The sequence below is a fragment of the Notothenia rossii genome (genome assembly GCF_949606895.1).
Source record: "Notothenia rossii genome assembly, chromosome: 3".
In the NCBI taxonomy this organism is placed as follows: domain Eukaryota; kingdom Metazoa; phylum Chordata; class Actinopteri; order Perciformes; family Nototheniidae; genus Notothenia; species Notothenia rossii.
Window position 1 is genome coordinate 70654761 of NC_136901.1, and position 19364 is coordinate 70674124.

Here is a 19364-nt window from a genome sequence, read left to right on the forward strand (position 1 = left end):
ACATTTATACATTCATTCAGACTTTTATTTGGCCTGACCCTTGACTGCTTTTCGGCTCACTTGATTCCCGACTGCTTCACAGCATCAGAAATGCTACTGTAGGTTGACTTAAACTAAGGCAGCACAAAACAATGAATTCAACAGTTATGCTATTTCACAACCACACTGATACAAACTCTATGTTGGACCTTCAGGATTGACATATCATTAAAATACTGAATTATTGTTGGTAAATGCCTTTCTAATTGATCAATCAGCAGTTGATACGTTTTCTCAAACAGCACACAAGGTGGGCTTCCCTCGGTTGGGCTGAACTACAGTTGGCGGAGGGCTGACCCTTGAACTGCTGAGCTGAGAATTTGTAGGCTATCGGGGTAATTTTGCTCCTCCACTGCAGTAGGTAATTTACAGCCCTGTCTGCCGTAGAGCGTCTAGGGCCAGAGCCGGGATTAGACTGTGAGCAGCAACAGAGCCCATGGATCACCATCAATCTCCACTGATTGAATGCAAATTGGAAAAGTACACTATGCATGTCAGTATACATCATGAGAAGAAAGCTTGCACAACAAACACACAAACAGCAAGCACATGCCCATTCTCTAAATATGCAAGCCTTATTTTATGTGCATGTGTTTGTATGTGTGCATGCAAGTGTTTATGTGGTGAGCAGACAAGCAGCAGAAATTTATGGGCTAACGTAGTGGCTAACACATTTGCATTATAAATCTCAATTACATAGCATTATTTGTTTACCAGCCTGCTCAGATGGAATTCTCATAAGGTGCCCTGCAGAGGAGGGTCATAAATTCTTAATAAACTGCATTGCAGACCTTTGAACGGCACTGACCTAAATCCTGCAGCTCATCTCTGCACTACACTCATTTCTTTAAACTTTAATAAGGCTCTATTACACATATTTAACTGTTTTTCAGAAACCCCAAACCAGACCCTGTCCACCTAAACATCCCAGTTGAACACAATCTGCCTGTAAGAAAACACGTCATGACACGGTCTTGTGCAGGCAAATGTGTGTTGAGATGCTGTGCTATCAGTCAGGGACCATCTGCCAATGTGTTTTATATGAGGACTAAACCCTCATCGGCCCTCCAGACAGAGGCACAGAGCACAAGCGATTAATATGCCTAGGTTAATGAGCAGACCCAGCATTGTCTTTGCTGCTCTGACTGTCAGTGTGTGTGCAGCTTGGTGCCGATTCCCTTAACTACTGCTGCTGCTGGAGTAGACCATTCCAACATGCAATGCCTTTGCTGTAAGAGGGCTTGTGGCATATCCTGCTTTGTTAGAGATATAGCCCTTAATATAAACTGCCTGGGTAAATAAATAAAAAAATTTTTTGCCACCTGGCAATTAAACTGCTAATTAAAAGGCGAAGCACTCTTAATGGATGCATTTCTCAGGAGGGATGTTCTGTTCTCAACACAAACACACTTCCCCCTTCTTTCTACCTCTCCTATCTCTCCATCATCCTTCTCCCCGCTCAATGTCCATCCCTGGGAGCCGTGGCTGATGTGTTCCAGGTGAGTGTCGCCTGCTCTGCTAGTGGCTCTGCTGAGAGCGAAGGCTAAGAGGGACAGCTGGATGGGTTCAGAGGCTGGAGGGGTCCTCTCTCCTGGCAAAGACTTCTGTTCCAACAGCCAAAGCTCTTTATTTATTCATACTTTGAGTGCTTCAAAAAAAACAAATAGTGTACACAAAAAAACAAACACACAGAGGACAAGATAGTGTACAAATAGTTTAGAGGATCGAGGAATTAAAAATTGTCACACAAATCCTACATGCACAAATCCAAGTATTGTATGCTTGCTTCTGCAATAAATATGTAATCGGTATTAAAAGTACACACACACACACACACACACACACACACACACACACACACACACACACACACACACACACACACACACACACACACACACACACACACACACACACACACACACACACACACACACACACACACACACACACACACACACACACACACACACACACACACACTTTCTTTAGGGGATAACACTGTTTTCATTAAAGTGAATAAGCATCTTGAAAAGCAGCAGTGAGGCATAAAAAAAAAGTCACTTTCCAGAACGGCTTATTCCCTGTTCAGATTATTCGGATGCAATTAGGTCACAAAAGATAAGAGTTTTACTTTGTGATCGACGTACTCCTGCAATATTAAAGATCCGAGGTCACCATAAATAAAAGGTCAAACGTGCAGGCAGGTGAGACTATGAGAGCGAGAGATATAAATGCAGATCTTTCCATGACGTGTTGGCATAATTGAATTCCCTTGTCCTGTATCAAAAAGACAAAGGTTCTTGATACATCTCAAACGTTCGTTTTAATGTGATAAGGTATGGAATAAATGTTTTAGAACCATGGAATGTTTTTTTTTTGTTCCAAATGTCAGAATTTATTTCACAAGTGCCGCAGCAGCCTCCACACAGCTCTGCTCATCACACAAACAGCCGGTGGGGGAAAAAAAGCTATGATGTAAAACTACATCATCTACAAATGGACTGTTTGGAGACACATTTAATCACGCTGCTAAATAGGTTCAAACAGATTGGCTAATGACCCAAGCATATCATTAAAAATCCATGTGTTGTAGTCAGCCCTGAAACACTAGACTTGCTCCGACTTGACAAAGACTTTTCATGCTGTTTCAACGTTTTGCCAACATATCAGTGGATATGTCAACACAACCAGAGCAAAAGAGTGCGACAAGGTTTTAAAAACTGGAATCCTACAGCAAACATCTAAAGCCAGTGTGTGCTTTTCTGAGCGACTGTGTGTTCTCGGATAAAAATGGAAAAAACCCACAGCTGCTACATCTAAACCACAGAAGAAACCAACGTCTTTACGAGAGAAGACCTCAACCTGACAACCATGTCTTGTTGCAAACATCACAACTTAACTCTTCTATGATTTAACACTAAAATGTATACATATTGCAGACACGGAGGCCATCATTCTCTGCCTAAGAGATGGCAAATGAATAAGTTGGGGGGATAAATCATGTACAGTGACTCCCTGAGGAGAGGTACAGTGGAAGTATTTAGGTGAAATAAGAGGCCATGGATAATTGAATGTGTGTTTCCCAATGTCAAGGACCCTAGGAAGGTCACTAGGGTAAGGGATAGATGTGGAGAGATGATGGAATCGGGAATTGGGGAGTGGGAGATGGTAGAATTAGAGAGAGAGAGAGAGAGAGAGAGAGAGAGAGAGAGAGAGAGAGAGAGAGGGGGAGGGGGAGGGGAATTTGCTCCTAAACGAGCAAATGAGAAAAAATGTGATATAAGGCATATGGGCAAAACTGAACTTTGAGCACTGAGGATGTTTTGTATATGTTTGTATACAACTCTTTAAGTAATGAGCACAGGACAAACGTTTCCTCCTACTCTGAGTCTTTAAATGTGACTTACACGCAGCGCTATTAAGGACAACATTTAAAAACCACAAGGAAGCCGTGTCAAGATGCAATCAGTATGAAAGCTTTGCTTTTTTAAACCCTGCGCGAGCACAACAGCACGCAACAATGTCAGTTCCTTCAGCAACACGGGAGCGGAGAACGAGTTGTGCATTTGTGTAATGAAAAACTTTACTCAACTCCAAACATGCTGTCAACTTGCGTACAGCAGTCGGAACATGTATGACTTCGTAGATAATGAATGGAACTTTGGGGTTAATTAGTGACGATCAGAATGATGAAACGCAGTTGTAATTTGTGCTGAAAGGAGGAGGGTTAGGGAAATATAAAGAATGTATCGTCCAAAACATCAATTACACATCTGTCTGATTCTTTGAGCACATTCATGGCCGCATACCAGTGAAATATATTTAATATGATGCTGAGAAACATTTCAAGAAGAAAATCACTTAATTTGTAGCTCCAAATTTAACATCTTTCATGCCTTTTTGATTTTGCAATGGCCATGCCATTAGCGTTATGTCATCCACAAACATGAGTACTTTTCTTTCATTTGTGCCATGTGTTGCCGCACGAGTTGCTAATTTATCGTGGCCCGGCAGTGTCGACGTAGCACAATTCCAATTATATATTGGAGTCCCTAGCACAAAGGTGTAGTGTGCATGAAATCCTTTGAGACGGAGGTTCATTAGCGACTTACATTGTCAGCGATGGTGCGGCCCAGCTTGTCCATTCGTGATCCTGCCTCGGCAATTTTCTTGGCAGCACTGATGACATCGGACGTATTCTTCAGTGGACCTTTCCCCCTGGGGAGAAACAAGTGGAAAGATCAGTCAATGTTTCTGATCTCATCCAATATGCAGGAGCACCATCTCAGTTATGAAGCGGCTGTTTGTTTTGGAAGGATTTTATTCCATTTTATTTTTTCAGTCAGAGGCAAGGATGGATAGAGAAGTGTGATTTATGGGAATAGTTCAGGGAATCATCACAGAAGTACACACACACACACACACACACACACACACACACACACACACACACACACACACACACACACACACACACACACACACACACACACACACACACACACACACACACACACACACACACACACACACACACACACACACACATCACTCTCAGGGCCGTCCTTAAAGACTGGGCCCATGGTGCTGTACGACACTCTTTTGTAGCACAATAACCCCGCGATCAAAATCAGGTGTTATACACATTTTATCCCACATGTTTTCAGCATACGATTGATATAATACATTGGTGAAATGTCTTTAAGAAACATGCAGCATATTTTTTTCTATTCATATTTTCATAATTTGTGAAGAAACCCTGTAAGCACTACAACAAGATGGCCTCATAGGCAATCATGTTGTAGTGCTTACCAGTGCCGTATGTTTTCTATCACAGTGGAAGTGAGCAGTTCAATCTACCCAGAACCTTCTATGAAAGCAGGTTCAAGAGGTTTAATTAAAGGATAAGACGTAAACCTGACTGGTTTCAGTGCGTTCTGTCATGATGTCTACCAGGAGAACAGTTGGTTGCCATTTAAACCGTTACACACAGCAGCTCATCATTGGTATGGTTATTTTCGTCCAAGAACTGACAAAAGACAGAGAGCCAAAGAATAAAAGGAGATAATTGAAAGTAGACGGATGAGATTACAATTCCATTTAAAGGCTGGTCATTGTGGTAATGTTAAACATCCATCGCTGACCATTTGGGAGCCAAGCTAAGCCCGTCCCAACACAGGTCAGTCTGGCCCTGACCTGACCCACTGTTAAGCTTGTCAGCCATTTGCGAGGGTTTTTCTCTCCCCACAAGGGACTCTGGGACACAGTTGGCGAGAGGTACAAATTGGATTCAAAGCTGCTCTCTCCAGGCTAAAAAATGAGCAATCCAACCCAGAACAGATGGAATTTTGTGTACTGTTCTCTCCCTTTCTCCCTCTCCCCTCTCTTGCACTGCCTCTGCTGCTCTGCTGTAAAGCTAGTCAGGGTCCAAGTGGAAGAGGCCACGCTTCAGAGATCAGGCTGGAAGCTCTCCGGGGACCAGTCAACCCCTGGAGACAGAGCTAGAGGCATTGTGATGCTTTTCTGGGAAAAAGACTCAGCATGAGTATGTTTAATAGAGTGTTGCTAGTATAGTGTTTACACACGGCATCTATTGCACGTCTGTCCGTCCTGGGAGAGGGATCCCTCCTCTGTTGCTCTCCCTGAGGTTTCTCCCATGTTCCCCTTTAAACTGTGGGGTTTTTCTCTGGGAGTGTTTCCTTGTACGATGTGAGGGTCTAAGGATAGAGGGTATTGTCATGCTGATATTCTGTACAAACTGTGAAGTCCACTGAGACAAATGTAACATTTGTGATATTGGGCTATATAGATAAACATTGATTGATTGATTGTTATATTGATTGATTGATTGATTGTGTTGTAGTTTGACACGATATAAACACTTCACATTACAAAAACCCAGCAACCACTGATTTCTCCCTAACCACTTGTTCCCTTCCTAAAAATATCATTTGCTTTAGCCCAGAGATATTAAGTGCCAGCTGCTTATTTTCTTCACCTTCTCCAGCTGTGTAGGTCGCCATGTAACGATAGGGAAAAGCTCAAAGAGTCGACGGATAAAGACAAAAAGATTCCTGACAGGAAGAAACACTTGAGGCATTTTTGTAGTGGATTTGCACACTTAGTAGAAACCGGGGGGACTTCGGGTCTGGTGACAGCTGCAGGCCTCCAAATGGGTGTAAGCCACATAGGGACGAGCACTTTGCAGCACAGAATGCTCGAAGACAGGTGGCTACCAAATATCTTGCAAGCCACACATGCCTTATTCATGAGTGCCACCACACAGCCATAAGCGATGCAGGAGTCGACGAGAATATCTCTCACTCTGGGCAGATTTGTCAGGAGAGAGGTCCAGAACAATTACCGCACACAGCATTAACCTTGGCAGGGCTTTGTGCCAGCTCAAGGTAAGGGAGCAATCATTTTTGGGCAGTGGCTGAATTAGCCAGTGACTGACCTTCTATGTGCTAGAGAGTCAAGGCATATTGTGAAGATGTATATCCATCCTGACACATATTTGTGCGTGTTCCGTCAGACAATAAAACTATATACAGACTTAAATCCAAAGGCTCAGGGCAGCAAATAAGTCACAATACTAAATTGAGGTATTATCCCATGAATAACAAAACTGAGCACTATTAACAACAAAGGAACACAAGCCATTCCCATTGCTTTGTTTTAAAAGCTCTATTTCTAATGGCCAAACGCTGAACATATATTATGTAAAGTACTTATTACACTGATCGCTAAGGTCATAGACATTAAAGCTTGACCCAAAATACTCCCTAAATACAGAACTTGGCAACCCCAGATAACATTAATAATTTAAAGAACAAATAAAGTAACTTATGAATAGCCAACGTGGAAAGGTTTTATTATAATGCAAATCCAGATGCTAAACTGGATTTGATGTGAACATCAAATCAGGAGAATCACTCCAAGGCTCCTAAGCTCCAGTTGGGACATCACATTGTTGTTGCTGCTGCTGATGCTGCTGCTGCTGCTAGGTGACAGTTGCAAAGGTTAGCCATGGTGGATTTCTAAAATGTACATTTAATTTGGATTTTATTTTCCCGCTGAAGATATTCGACTTTGGGATGGCATTCCAAATTAAAACACATCTGTTCTTTCAAGCAGATTTAGAGTGGAGGTTTGATTGATCTAAATCCTAGATGAAATGTGTAGGAAATAAGAGGCTTGGCTTTTTTAGGGTTTAAAATCCAGTCAGTGTGAAAAGAAATGCCTCGTCAGCAGAACAACATGAAGCAGTACTTCTCTTCTTGAATTGTTTCGTGTACTGTTGAGTAGTACTCAACTAACAATTGAGAAACGCAACCACAATTTAGCAAAAGGACACTCGATTAGCACCAACATATTTGATATGTATATGCAGCCAGAATCTGACCAAGATGTGTTGAGATACTTTGTTGGATTCTAAAAAATGATTTATAATTGTTTGTGTTTTACCAGCGTAGTAGCTTTGTTGTTTCAGAAATGTCCTACAGACCTGATTTTGAACTATATTTAGATTTATGCAACATTTAATGCTGATACTAAGCCATAAGGCTTGGAATGGTGCACATGTAGAAAATGTGTTCCAGTAAGAGCAGTATAAAGAAAGCATCAACAGACTTTATCCTAATTGAGGATCTTTTTAATTTGAATGCCTTTGGTCTGCCTTATACTCTAAAACAGAGGGAGAAGCAGCCTTTATGTTGATATAAAGGTGTCACCTCAATCAATAACCTTTTAAGATATATACACACAGCTGACGCCATCTAATAAAGAAACATGGCTGGCACTCTGGAATCAGCATGATTTGCATTCCGTTGACATGTGTGTCTTCAGTGGCAGCATTTATTTGTCTTGGTCCTTTAGATGAATAGGCAGCAAATGAAAAATGGCAGGGTTCTGTGTGACCTCAGTCGGATCCCTTGCTGTGCTACTATTTGAAACTCTGCTTCAGTTTCCCAGTATTCTATGTCTTTGGCCGAGGGATCTTTGAGCCATTCAAAGGATGAAGATTGAGAGGCAGCATTTCCCCATCATTACGGATGTGACTCAGAGTTAGGCACAAAATGTACTCATGAGTAATTCACTGGAATTTAAAAAAGGCACAGTCATACAAATACAGTCAGGGGCAAATACAGTCCAAATGTTTCCTCACATCCTCCACACAAACTCACGCACACTGTGTGAGCTAGGGGTTTTTAATTATATCAGTTCTTCTTTCTTGTTGTGATTTTGCTGCAGGATTCTTGAAGAAAACATTTAGCAAGATGAGAAGAAATTACATAAATGTTGTCTGAGCGAGAGTATTGATTCATTTTGGAGTTAAACATCGCTTCTAATATTCTGTTTTTATTTCGGTGGTGGCTCCGTGATTTCATTTTTATTTGGATCCTTGATGTTGTAAAGCCAATGTGATGTTGATTAAGAAATACATTTTTCATCTCTCTCAAGTAGTTGGTTAAACTAGGAAGAGTTGCCAAACAAACTGCATTTCTGCTAAATCAATACTTCTGAAATCCGAAACGTTTGAAAGTTGCTTGTAACCACAGATTCAAACACTGTTACACTTTTGTTAAGTAGAAGCTGAGAAAATGTAATAACTGCCAAATGTAATTTAGCAATCTGGCAAATCCTGATTTCTAAGATGTTTTTGTTTTTACTCATTTCTCTACTATGTCCATTGTCCCAACAAACCATTGAAGGGGGGAATATGGCTACCCTATAGCAGCTCTGCAGAGTGAGATTTACAGTGCACACCGGATTTATTCGTGTACCAGAGAGGGAGAGATTTGATGCACTGCTTATGGTTGTGCATATTAAGATTAGGGGAGGAAGGGAAAATAATCAAGAAAAGAAAATTCTAACTACAGAGCTGCTTAGGGAAAATGAAGAGCGTTGATGCATGAACAGTAGTGTTAAAGTGGGTGCATTAATATTGAGATACGGGCGAATGTTGAGGGAAAAAATGTAGGCTTACAGGGTGATTGTATTTGGCTTAAGTTAAACATGCATTTTGTCCTGGAGGCATTCTGCTTGAATTGCACTACTATTGGAATATTAATGGGAGGACTGTGGGATGACATATGTAAACAAATGTGCAGCCATAACACAAACCACTCATTCGGATGTCTGCTGAGGCCAGGACAAATATCTACAATTAAAAAATGGGCCATCAGCCGCTAGGAAAAAGAAAAAGGCCCTGGGTGTGAGCCAAGCTTGTTTGTCCGCACTCACCTGGTGAAGTCTGTCATCTCCATCATGACCATGCACATCTGCTTAGCCAACACAATGATGTCGTTTCCGTTGTCATCCCACTTGGACACCTCGGCGTCCAGCTTGCTCTTCTCTTCCTGGAAGCTAGCCACCTGTTCGGCAATCTGCGCCCGCTGCTCCTGGGGCAACTGGGCCATGACAGCCTGGAGGAGGAATTATGGGAAGGGGAGAGGGTTAGCATACTGTTAGGGAGGCCATTGCTGTCTCCGGGGCATTTTGTTCTACATCATCTCCTATGGTTTCCATGGATGCACACATGTTTTTTTTGCCAGGGAAGAGCATGGTGCTGTGACACTATGGTGCACTACACTACTATTCTTACATTTCTACACTTGCTTAAATCAGGCAATTCAATGATTTGTGCAGTTGCCCAAGAACAAGTGAAGAGTAAAGAGTTATTTATCTATTTTGCATTGAGTATAGCCGGCATACTGTTCCCATATAACTTAGTAGATCAACAGTTTGGTGAAATTGTGATAATACTTCATTGTATTTGTAAATGCAGAATGAATAGCTCAGCTGTTGAATTGGGCTGCATTCAACTTAATTGGTGGTCATGAAAAAGGTGTAGCGTATGTCTCTTGTTTTTGGCATGTTTGCATCTTAAGACAAAAAAAAATGACCTCATAAATTGCTCTCTTTTCTTTAAATAAATGTCATCACCAATGCTCTCAAGTAGACATTTCCCTGATTGGCCCAGGTTAAGTGGGGATTTGTTCTGGGTTCAAAAGGAGGTTCACAGCCACTAAGTAATATTACGTGACAGCTTCTGGAAAAATATACATCTATTGAACTCCTTGCCCTGCTGGCCAGAGAAGGAGATCAATATAAGGGCATTTGTTTTGCGGTACTTAATATCATGTGCAAATGTGTTTAGCGCCATTTCTATCAATCCTCTTGGGCTTGACGGTTAAAGGGCAGTTTCCAAACAGGCAATCAGACATTCAATGAATGAGCTTGTGAGGCCGAAGTGGGCAGACACTAAAGAGCAGGAAATCGAATATCATGGCGTTAGCGTTCATTCCATTACTGGTAAATGGGAGTCTCTCTCTAGAGTCACCTAAGCTTATACAAAGCTGTTCAGGGCAGAGCAAATATGAAAAGCCCACACCTAAAAAACATCCGGATAAGCTTTGGAGAACAAAACAAACAGAATGGAAATGTACTGAGGGATCGCTCCACCATTAGGGAATTTTGAGATTAATTAATTACTCTTTATTTTGTAAACACTTTATTTCCCCAGCTTTTATAAAGAGGGCAAACAACAACAGAATGAATTTGTATTGTTATAAGGTAGGCTGCGGGAAAATGTAACCTCAACATTCAACCAGCAACATAAATTGACTGGTTCCAACAACAACAAGATTGGAGTTGGATCTTTTGAAGTCTTGATTTTGCTTCAGTGAGTTGTGGGTAGCAACTGTTTTCCACACAACGGAGGTGGTGGTAAAAAAAAGCGCTGTATGAGGGAAAACTTTAGTTATGGTGGCATTAAGTCAACTCTGCGTAATTAACAGCAAGTATGAGGGTGGTGTGTTTTAGAGAACAACAGCGCCTCTGAAAGCGCTCACATGACCTTACAATCACAAACGACCCTCAATAAACGGTGTGACTAATTTTCGAAATGCGTACAATTATTTTCTAAAACTACAGCCTGGTGATAAATTGTTCCTGTGATTATAGTATTCTGAACTATATTTGTATGTACCAAGCGAGTCATTACATATTTCCTCTAATCTAAACAAGCTATATTAATTTACTATTACAAGAACATTGCAAGAGAGAGAGTACATCTATGGTCCATTAGTAAATTCAAATCAAATGTATGGGTGTTTTTTTTTCTTCACATATGTAGTTACCGTAATTTTCGGACTATAAGCCGCGCCTTTTTCCCTATTTTTCGACGCTGCGGTTTATATAACGGTGCGGCTAATCTATGGATTTTTACAGCTAATGGCCAACACCTTTAACTCTATGGGCTCTATGGGCTCTATGGCCGGTCCGCGGACCCCCACCTTTAAGCGGCGGGTTCCAGCAGGAAAAGCTGGAGGCCGGAAAAGAGTGAGACAGGTAGCGCGCAAAAGTAAAAGTGGAACAGAGAGTGGTATGCCGCTGCTGCGGCTTATATTCAGGTGCGGCTTATAGTCCGAAAATTACGGTACTTTCTAATCAGGTATTATTGATGCTATTTGAAAGTGTATGATGTTAGAGGCAGGAGATAAGAGCCATAAATGTCTGTTAATACCACACGAAGTGATGGACATCTTACCCGTGCACTCTGGCCGGCAATAAGCTGGTCATCCTCCGTCTGCACGCTGGTCCTGCTGCGAGCATCAAAGTCTTCAGTCTCAAAGTCAGAGTCGTCCAGCTCCTCTGGAGTCTGTAATGGATCAACAGAGAGAGGAGAGAGGGGGGGGGGGAGGAGAAGAGCAGTAACAAGAGGGAAAGGTCAGTAAAGCAGATCGTTTTTAGGGGAGAACATAAAAAAATATTGGCACACTACAGCCTTTTGAGCACTATCAAATAACCAACCTGATTACCATCTAAGAGAAAAGCCTTGACGCTGCAGCAAGGGCAGCATCAAATAAATGTGTTCTTCCACATAGCTCGTCACAAGAAACCGTAAACTCTAAATGCATTTGTAAATCAAGTGTGATGTGCAGCATATGCATTTGGAGAGAGAAAATGAAGGTACAAGCTGGTATGAAACATATTGGGGGCAAAATACTCCTGAGTCCCATCTGTCGCTGCTCTCTGTGGAAAGGCGTGTGAGGCATGAGCCGTTCTTTAAGAGTGTTGCTACTTCATCTCTGATCCTTCACCTCTGCCCCAGCTTTGAAAGCAAAACAGGCTACCATCAAGATTTCCCCCCATAACAATTAATATTCACAAGGATTTCTATCTCGACAGGTCATGCTCGAGGCAAAATACAATGCTGATTGACAGGGAAATGTATTTGGTGGTGATACGGGCCCAGGGAAGATGATGTGGACAGATAGTTGCATTATCACGCCTGTGCCGCTACTTGTGCTTATCCAGCTGTCTCAATACCTCCCTTCTGTAATGGATTTGGAGCCCCCACGTCTAAAAATAGCTAAAGGTCTCTGAACAACCTTACACTGCTTTATGAAATGTAGAGATGCTGTTGTTCTCAGGGGAATGGGGGTATGGGTTTCAGATACAAAGCTATAACTGTGACTCATAGGCATCTCTTTCAACCCAGACAATGCTGCTCAGTGGGGCGCAGATATCACCTGCTGTGGCCTGTGCAACAGATAACCTGTGAATGTGGGATGCTCAGAAACGATAGCTCATAGTGAGCACCCGATGGGACAATACTGGAGAGATTTGACAACAACAGGCTACCGTTTTAATTAAAAGGGGTTATGAAAAGGTAGCACTGCTGCTGAAGCAAATTATACAATATTTCATGTTGTGGCTAAACACTAATCAATATTTAATTTTGGAATGTTCAGACCCTCCACTGTCTGTCTGCAAGCTGAAATATTCATTTCAACCTGTTTCTGAAGTGTAATAGAGAAGAAGAGAAATGTTCTGTAATAACAGCATTGCGACAGCCCTTGAAAGAAGGCTCTAGTATTTCCTATCATATCTGCTTGCTGATGTGAACGGGACACTTCAACAGTCAAAATGTCTTTTACAATTCTTTATGTGACATTCTTCTGGTAGCCTCTGCGATAGGAGCAGGTTTCATTTTAAGGACTGAGCCAGAAAATTCACCTTGGGCTGTGATGCACAGCACAAATCATAAGGTAGCGACAGCTGCCCCCCCGCATCTCGCTGTCAGCGGCTCAATGACTTTAAGACAGTTTGATGTCTGGGAGGCATATTCTCTGATGTCGCTGTAGGTGGGGAGAGGGCTCTGCCCGCCTGTCACATATCCAGGGGACGGCCAACATGAGCCGCCTGGGCGCCACTTACAGAGGTTAAAGACTTGTCCATCTTAAGCAGCCCCAACCACACAACTGTCTGCTCTGATTTAAGAGTGGGCCACTGTGTCACGCGTGCATGTGAGCTTTATAGTGAGATGGCTAGAGAGTGAATGTGCAATTGTGTGTGTGGACATGCCCTCTACAGAAGTTGCCTTGTAGTGCTAAAGCTGATTTGTGATATTTCATATAAAGATATATCATATTTCAGAGTGAAACATTCCGAGAGTCATCTATAAACTGTGCCACTGAAGGGTAGTTCAGCCGGGAAAAGGTTCTTCTCGAGAGGAATCATGGTTTTTGCTACACTTGCCCAACTTCATTACAAACAACAGCAGGTAGGAGAGCGTAAGTGGACTTCTGTGCAGATTCTGCAGCAAAGTTCACAACTATCCAGCTGATCATCTGAGGCCCTTCCTTCGGAATAAACACCACAATCTGGGATAATTACCTCACACACACATGATCAAAAACCTTGGCAAACCCATGGGGAACTGTATTGTTTTTTCTTTTATGATAGTGGCTTAAGTTTGAGTTGAGTCTCATCACTATCTCTTGCTCAGCAAACAATGTCAGAATGTATCTCACGGATGAATTCTAAGTAGGGTTGCAAAATTCCGGGAATTTTCGAAGATGGACATTTTCCATGGGAATAAACGGGAATATAAGGGAATAAACTGGGAATTTTCTAAATTGAAGGTTGGCTCTTCATAGGGAACTTAAATATAGTTGGGGAAAGTATACTTTAGCATAATCTTGACTAAAACAAACAGATGCCATTCAAGTACACTTGAATATCCATGCCATTCCTCACATGCACATAGCACACTGCTTACTGCATGGCTATTGAGACCACATCCCCTACAGGATGGGGGGGGGGGCATTTTTGTTCATTTTTGAACAAATGATTGTTTAATAAAATAATTAAAACGTGTTCTGTTCTACTTACAAATAAATCTGTTGAAATGTCATGTTTTTTTAAATTGTATCATTTTGCATGGATGTTTTCTTATGACAAAACAAAATGTTTATATTTATGCTTGGATACGATACAATTCGATTACATTACCCTCAATTCCCAGTTAGTTCCCATTAATTCCCATGGAAAGTTTCCAATATGGAATATTTCCCAAATTCCCCAGCTTAATTTCCCATGGAAATGTACCGGAAATGTTCCTCCCCTTTGCAACCCTAATTCTAAGCAAGCAAGATCTTTGGGAAATCCTCTGAGATTTATAACACACATGCACGCCTGCACTCACACACTCCTACCCACCAGGTTGAGCTCAGCCCGCCCCACAGGCCCAATGTTAACAGCTTAATCAATCTGGATAACAAGAGAGGAGCCGGGGCAGAGGGAAAGTGAATGTAGTTCTCTGCCTTGCAGTCCAACTCAAGAATGCTAATTAAAACCTCCATCTTAAATCAATTGCTTATTATAATGCAAATACAGCATAATGGTCCCCCTCTCCTTTGGTTTTATCTGTCTGAGCAGCATTACTCATGGGTGCTCGGGCACCGTTTTGAGCACCATTGTCAACAGAAAATGTGCTGTCAAGACTAATGATTCCAATTCAAAAGATTAAAGTGTTGAAAATAATGGAAGATGGCATAATACAACCAAGCAGCACATTATATTTTACCCAAGTAAATACCTAATTAGGTGCTGGATACATTAGATGCAGTTAAAACAAATCCACTTACCTTTCAACATATACCGGATCTAATTCTATTGAGTAGTCAAACTAGTTATACTATAAAGCTTTAAGAACTATCCATTTCTTTTTATAACTGGAGTGGGTTTTGTTGTTAGCTCATTGTCAGTCAATTAGGTACCCAACTACCATCTGTCTCAGTTATAGTTCCCCTCAAGCAAAGGCCATTAACCCGCAGACAACTAAGGCTGTCGTTGCACTGGATTGCAAGACTGGTCAATTAGGTATGCTCTTGCATGAGACAAGTTAATCATTGGCTCCTGCACGCACATACAGTTTCTCTCATACCATTAAAAAGAGCATCTGGTCCACAGAACTATGTGTAAGTATTTATATCTATGTGTAACATTCATTTCTATTTTAGTTTGTTCAGTCCAATATTTATATTTAATGATGTTTGTAGATGCTTTTGTGTTTATTTGGAATAGTATTTATCATTCTTTTTAATGTAATTCATTATATGATATATAAACTATAGAGCTCATTCATTTCTAATCGAGTTCTTTCTATCCAATATTTATATTTAAGTTTGTACATCCTTTCGTGTGTATTTGGAATAATATTTATCATTCTTTTTAATGCAGCTTATTTTATTATATATTAATGTTTCTTAATGTTTGCTTTCTTTTATTTTAATTACATTTTCTCTTACTATGTTTATGTTATTATCTACAAAATCCGGAAAAGATAGAAATCATTAAATGAGTGCCGTTGATTGAACCGTTAAACAGGTTTTCAGGAGTTACAGCTTCTTAATGTGTCCAAAGGCAGATTGCTCTATACATGCTATAAGGTGGAACAGTATTTATTTACTTCTGACAGTTTCAACTCTGTCCCTCGTCTAGTGAAGAAAAGGTCAAAGTTGCCTCTTGCTATATCCAGATGTTATACACAACAGGGGGAAGATAATACAAATCAATCTTAAAAACCAACGGAAAACAATCAGTGCAACTTACTCTGATCATGAGCACAGCCTTGCGAATGTCGCGGATTCCATCATAAACCAGACGGGACGCGTCGATGAACTCGTTCTCATCCACAGGTAGAGTGGGGTTTGCACTCAAGGCCTCCACCGCAGACTCCACTTGCTCTGTGAACCGCGGCATTACTGCCGAAGGTGACACGAAGGTCGGGAGGAAGAAGGGAAAGAAAACAATATTGATGAAGATTCGCTTCAAAAAATACTAAGAGAAAGAAGGTTTATAACTAAAGAAAGCACAGCCTAAAATAACGGAATAAACAGACACCTTGGGAGGGAGGGCAAGTGTTTAACCACAAGAATATAAAAAGTTAAAAACAAACAAAAACAGAGCTAAGTATGGTCAAAACCAACTGTCCAGCCACCCCCTCCAAAACAAGCCGAGGTGAGAATTGTTTTAAGCAGCGTGCCTCTGCTCAGCTTCCTCACTATCCATACTTAACACAATCCTCCTGAGAAAGCAGGTTATCAAAAGCTACCTGACATAAACAATTAACAACATCAGTCTAGTGAGGAAATAATATTTGATATCATATATGATCGTTTTAAAAGAAAATCAAAGAAAGTGTGCCAGCGAAGATAGTGGCCTTTTAAAGGATGAATTCAAAAGGGTGTATCTTGTTGGGTGACTTACTTACTGCCTTCTTGCTTTGTATGGGAACAAAAGGCTCAGGGGAATAGATTCACAATTTGCATAACAGAGTTTTAAAGAAAATAATTCAGATCGCTCTCCCAGTAGGCTTGTACTTTGCCCCATTCACGAGATAATAAGAGCTCCAAAGGGCTCCGTAGAACATATGCGTTCATAGCATTTCAAATTCATAATTTAGGATTGGGCTGGGACTTCATGGGATTTGGGTTTGTGCTTCAGAGCGTTTATGACCTGAAGGCTTCTATGTAGATATTATATTCAAAGGAAAATTTAAAATCTGGTAGTACTGCGATGGTTCAGTCAAAGCGATCACTTCCCCATCACTGATGATTTCAAATGATTCCAAATTCAAAGAGAAAAAACGGCAACAAGGCATTGTCATTCTTGTCAAATGTGAAGGTAATGAACTCCAGGGCTTTCTTATTTCTCTCTCCGTGGCACAACCCTATTACCAAATCCATCACACATTATTCAACACTAGCACACACAATGTTTGTCAAATAGATGCCCTGCATTTTTCCATTGCAATCAATACTTTGTATTCAGTTGTTAGGACAAAGATTGCAGATCTTTTTTTGTCAACATTAGCTTTTTGAAAGGACAATATTAATAATTACAACCATTTTGAAATTAAAGGAAAAATGCATTCAAACTCATGAAATGACACATACTGATGCAATTCAACTTTTGAAAACTTTCCCGCACGTATACCGATGAAAACTTTAAATCCGTGCCTGGTATAATGCTCAAATACCTGCCTTTATTTGTCACATGGTTGTCAGTTCATGTCAGAGCAGAAATGTGACATTAAAGAGCGAGTTTGAACCTGAATTCCATCACTTTATTTTGGAGCTGACATCATGAAATCTGACAAAAAGTCTAACGAAAGCCAATGTCTCCAACATAAAAATCCATATTCAGCTACAGCCTGGATTTTCTGATTTTTTTAATAGGCACACGCTTAAGAAGAGTTTCCAGATCTCACACCCGACCAATTGTTCTGGCGTCTTGTTAGCTTGCTCGGAAGCTAACAACTCACACACTGGCTGATAAGGAAAAAGAACAGAATATTGACAAAAACAACTCCTACAATACAACGTTAGATCGTCGAGGAATCTGACAACTACATAGTGCCGGCTTTGCAAATCAGTAGTGTCAGTTGAGTGAGAGCTGGCTGGATCTAACAATGCAGCAAAAATCAACTTCACTTCACAGAAAATGCAGCTTTCCAAGGAAATTCTGGAGGATAGAAATGCCAGTAACATTCAAAGTTCAGACAGCATTCACAGAAAAGGTAAACAGCTCTTAGAGAAAAGACTTCAGAGAAATAACTTAGGGGATAGATCAGGGCGTGGTTTTGTTTAAAACACAATATCAGGCATGAAATGGACAAAGTGACACATCCGTCGCATGATTACAAGGTTCAGATGATCAACATTTAGCATAAAACTCAAAGAGGGTTGGCATGTTGTACTTACTGACGAGGTAAGGTAAGGACACATGAGAAAAGAGGCAGTCATGTTTAGCCTCTTTCTAGTCAGACTGGAGCGGCCATTGCATTCTTTTTTACAGAATGTCGCTTCATGAACACAGCTTCTCCCTTTTGAATGCACCTCACTATACGTGCATCAGCTTTCCCTTTATCCAGAGTAAAAGCCACAGCAAATACTCCACAGACAGTAGACATTTTTTACTCTAGGCTTATATTTCGTATCATAGCAACCAGACCGTATCAGCAGATAAAACTATGCGCCTCCAAAGTGGGCCGTTTTCACAGGAGCGCCTGGGGTTTGAAACAGGGAAACACGCTTGTTGCGATCTATATTATTATTCAGGTAGTTCTCAGTCCAAGTTGCTATATTTCAGGGGTCACCAACCTTTTGAGAATAGGGAAACGTGCTACAATAATTTAAGAGCTAGAGAAGTCATTCCTGGTGTATCCAAGCAAATTATGACATATTAAATCATATGAATACTCCTAATTATTTCAATGTTTGTAAATGCAGTCTTATGGCAGAAATAAGCATAACTATTTTTTGGCTCATGACATAATGCAGTTTCTGTTTTACCTTGGTTAGTGAGGAGCTTGGTGGCCTCCAAGACCTTCTCTGTGTAGATTCCAGGTTCATAATTATCCATTTCAGAAGTGACCACATGGACGACTCTGGCAGCGCGGCCGCGGATGGCCCCAGCAGTTCGATCCAAACCATCCACATCTTTCTCCTGCAGAGCGATGACACACTTATTCACGTCCTCCAGGATGTGGTTCTCTGGGGACATAAAACGGTGTTGTACTTAGCAGCGTATATGCTTTGTATTACTCAAACACTTTAATCCAAACATGACATCAGCCTGCTTGTGTGCAAATACATAAGTGAGGAGGTTAACTTGAAATGGTATTTTCTTTCCTTTTTTTCATCAAGACTCAATTCAATTTCAAAGGCTTCATCGTCATATGCACATTAGCTACAGTGTAGTTATGGCAATGAAAATCTCAAGTCCAGAGCTCCTCAAACAATGCAAAAAAAAGAATATATATATATATATATATATATATATATATATATATATATATATATATATATATATATATATATATATATAGGACATAAAAGACCATTTATAAAAAATAACAACACAATTAAAATATTGCAAAATGGAAAAGAGTAGCGTGCTTTAATGAAGTATGAAACACGTGAGGAATATTGAGAAAACACATATGTCAGGAAACCCTCAGCCTT

General features: G+C 40.8%; 1 protein-coding gene across 3 annotated transcripts in view; it reads right to left on the bottom strand.

The window, feature by feature from the left end:
- The window catches only part of ctnna1 (catenin (cadherin-associated protein), alpha 1), a 126171-nt gene that overhangs the window by 10146 nt on the left and 96661 nt on the right, over positions 1 to 19364 (bottom strand). For all 3 annotated transcript variants that reach the window (XM_079670860.1, XM_079670861.1, XM_079670859.1), the window contains exons 12-16: positions 18693 to 18893; positions 15949 to 16100; positions 11597 to 11707; positions 9289 to 9470; positions 4155 to 4260 (exon numbers count right to left, since the gene is read on the bottom strand). In XM_079670860.1, coding sequence (XP_079526986.1) covers positions 4155 to 4260; positions 9289 to 9470; positions 11597 to 11707; positions 15949 to 16100; positions 18693 to 18893 — 752 coding nt within the window. The remainder of the gene's footprint in view (positions 1 to 4154; positions 4261 to 9288; positions 9471 to 11596; positions 11708 to 15948; positions 16101 to 18692; positions 18894 to 19364) is intronic.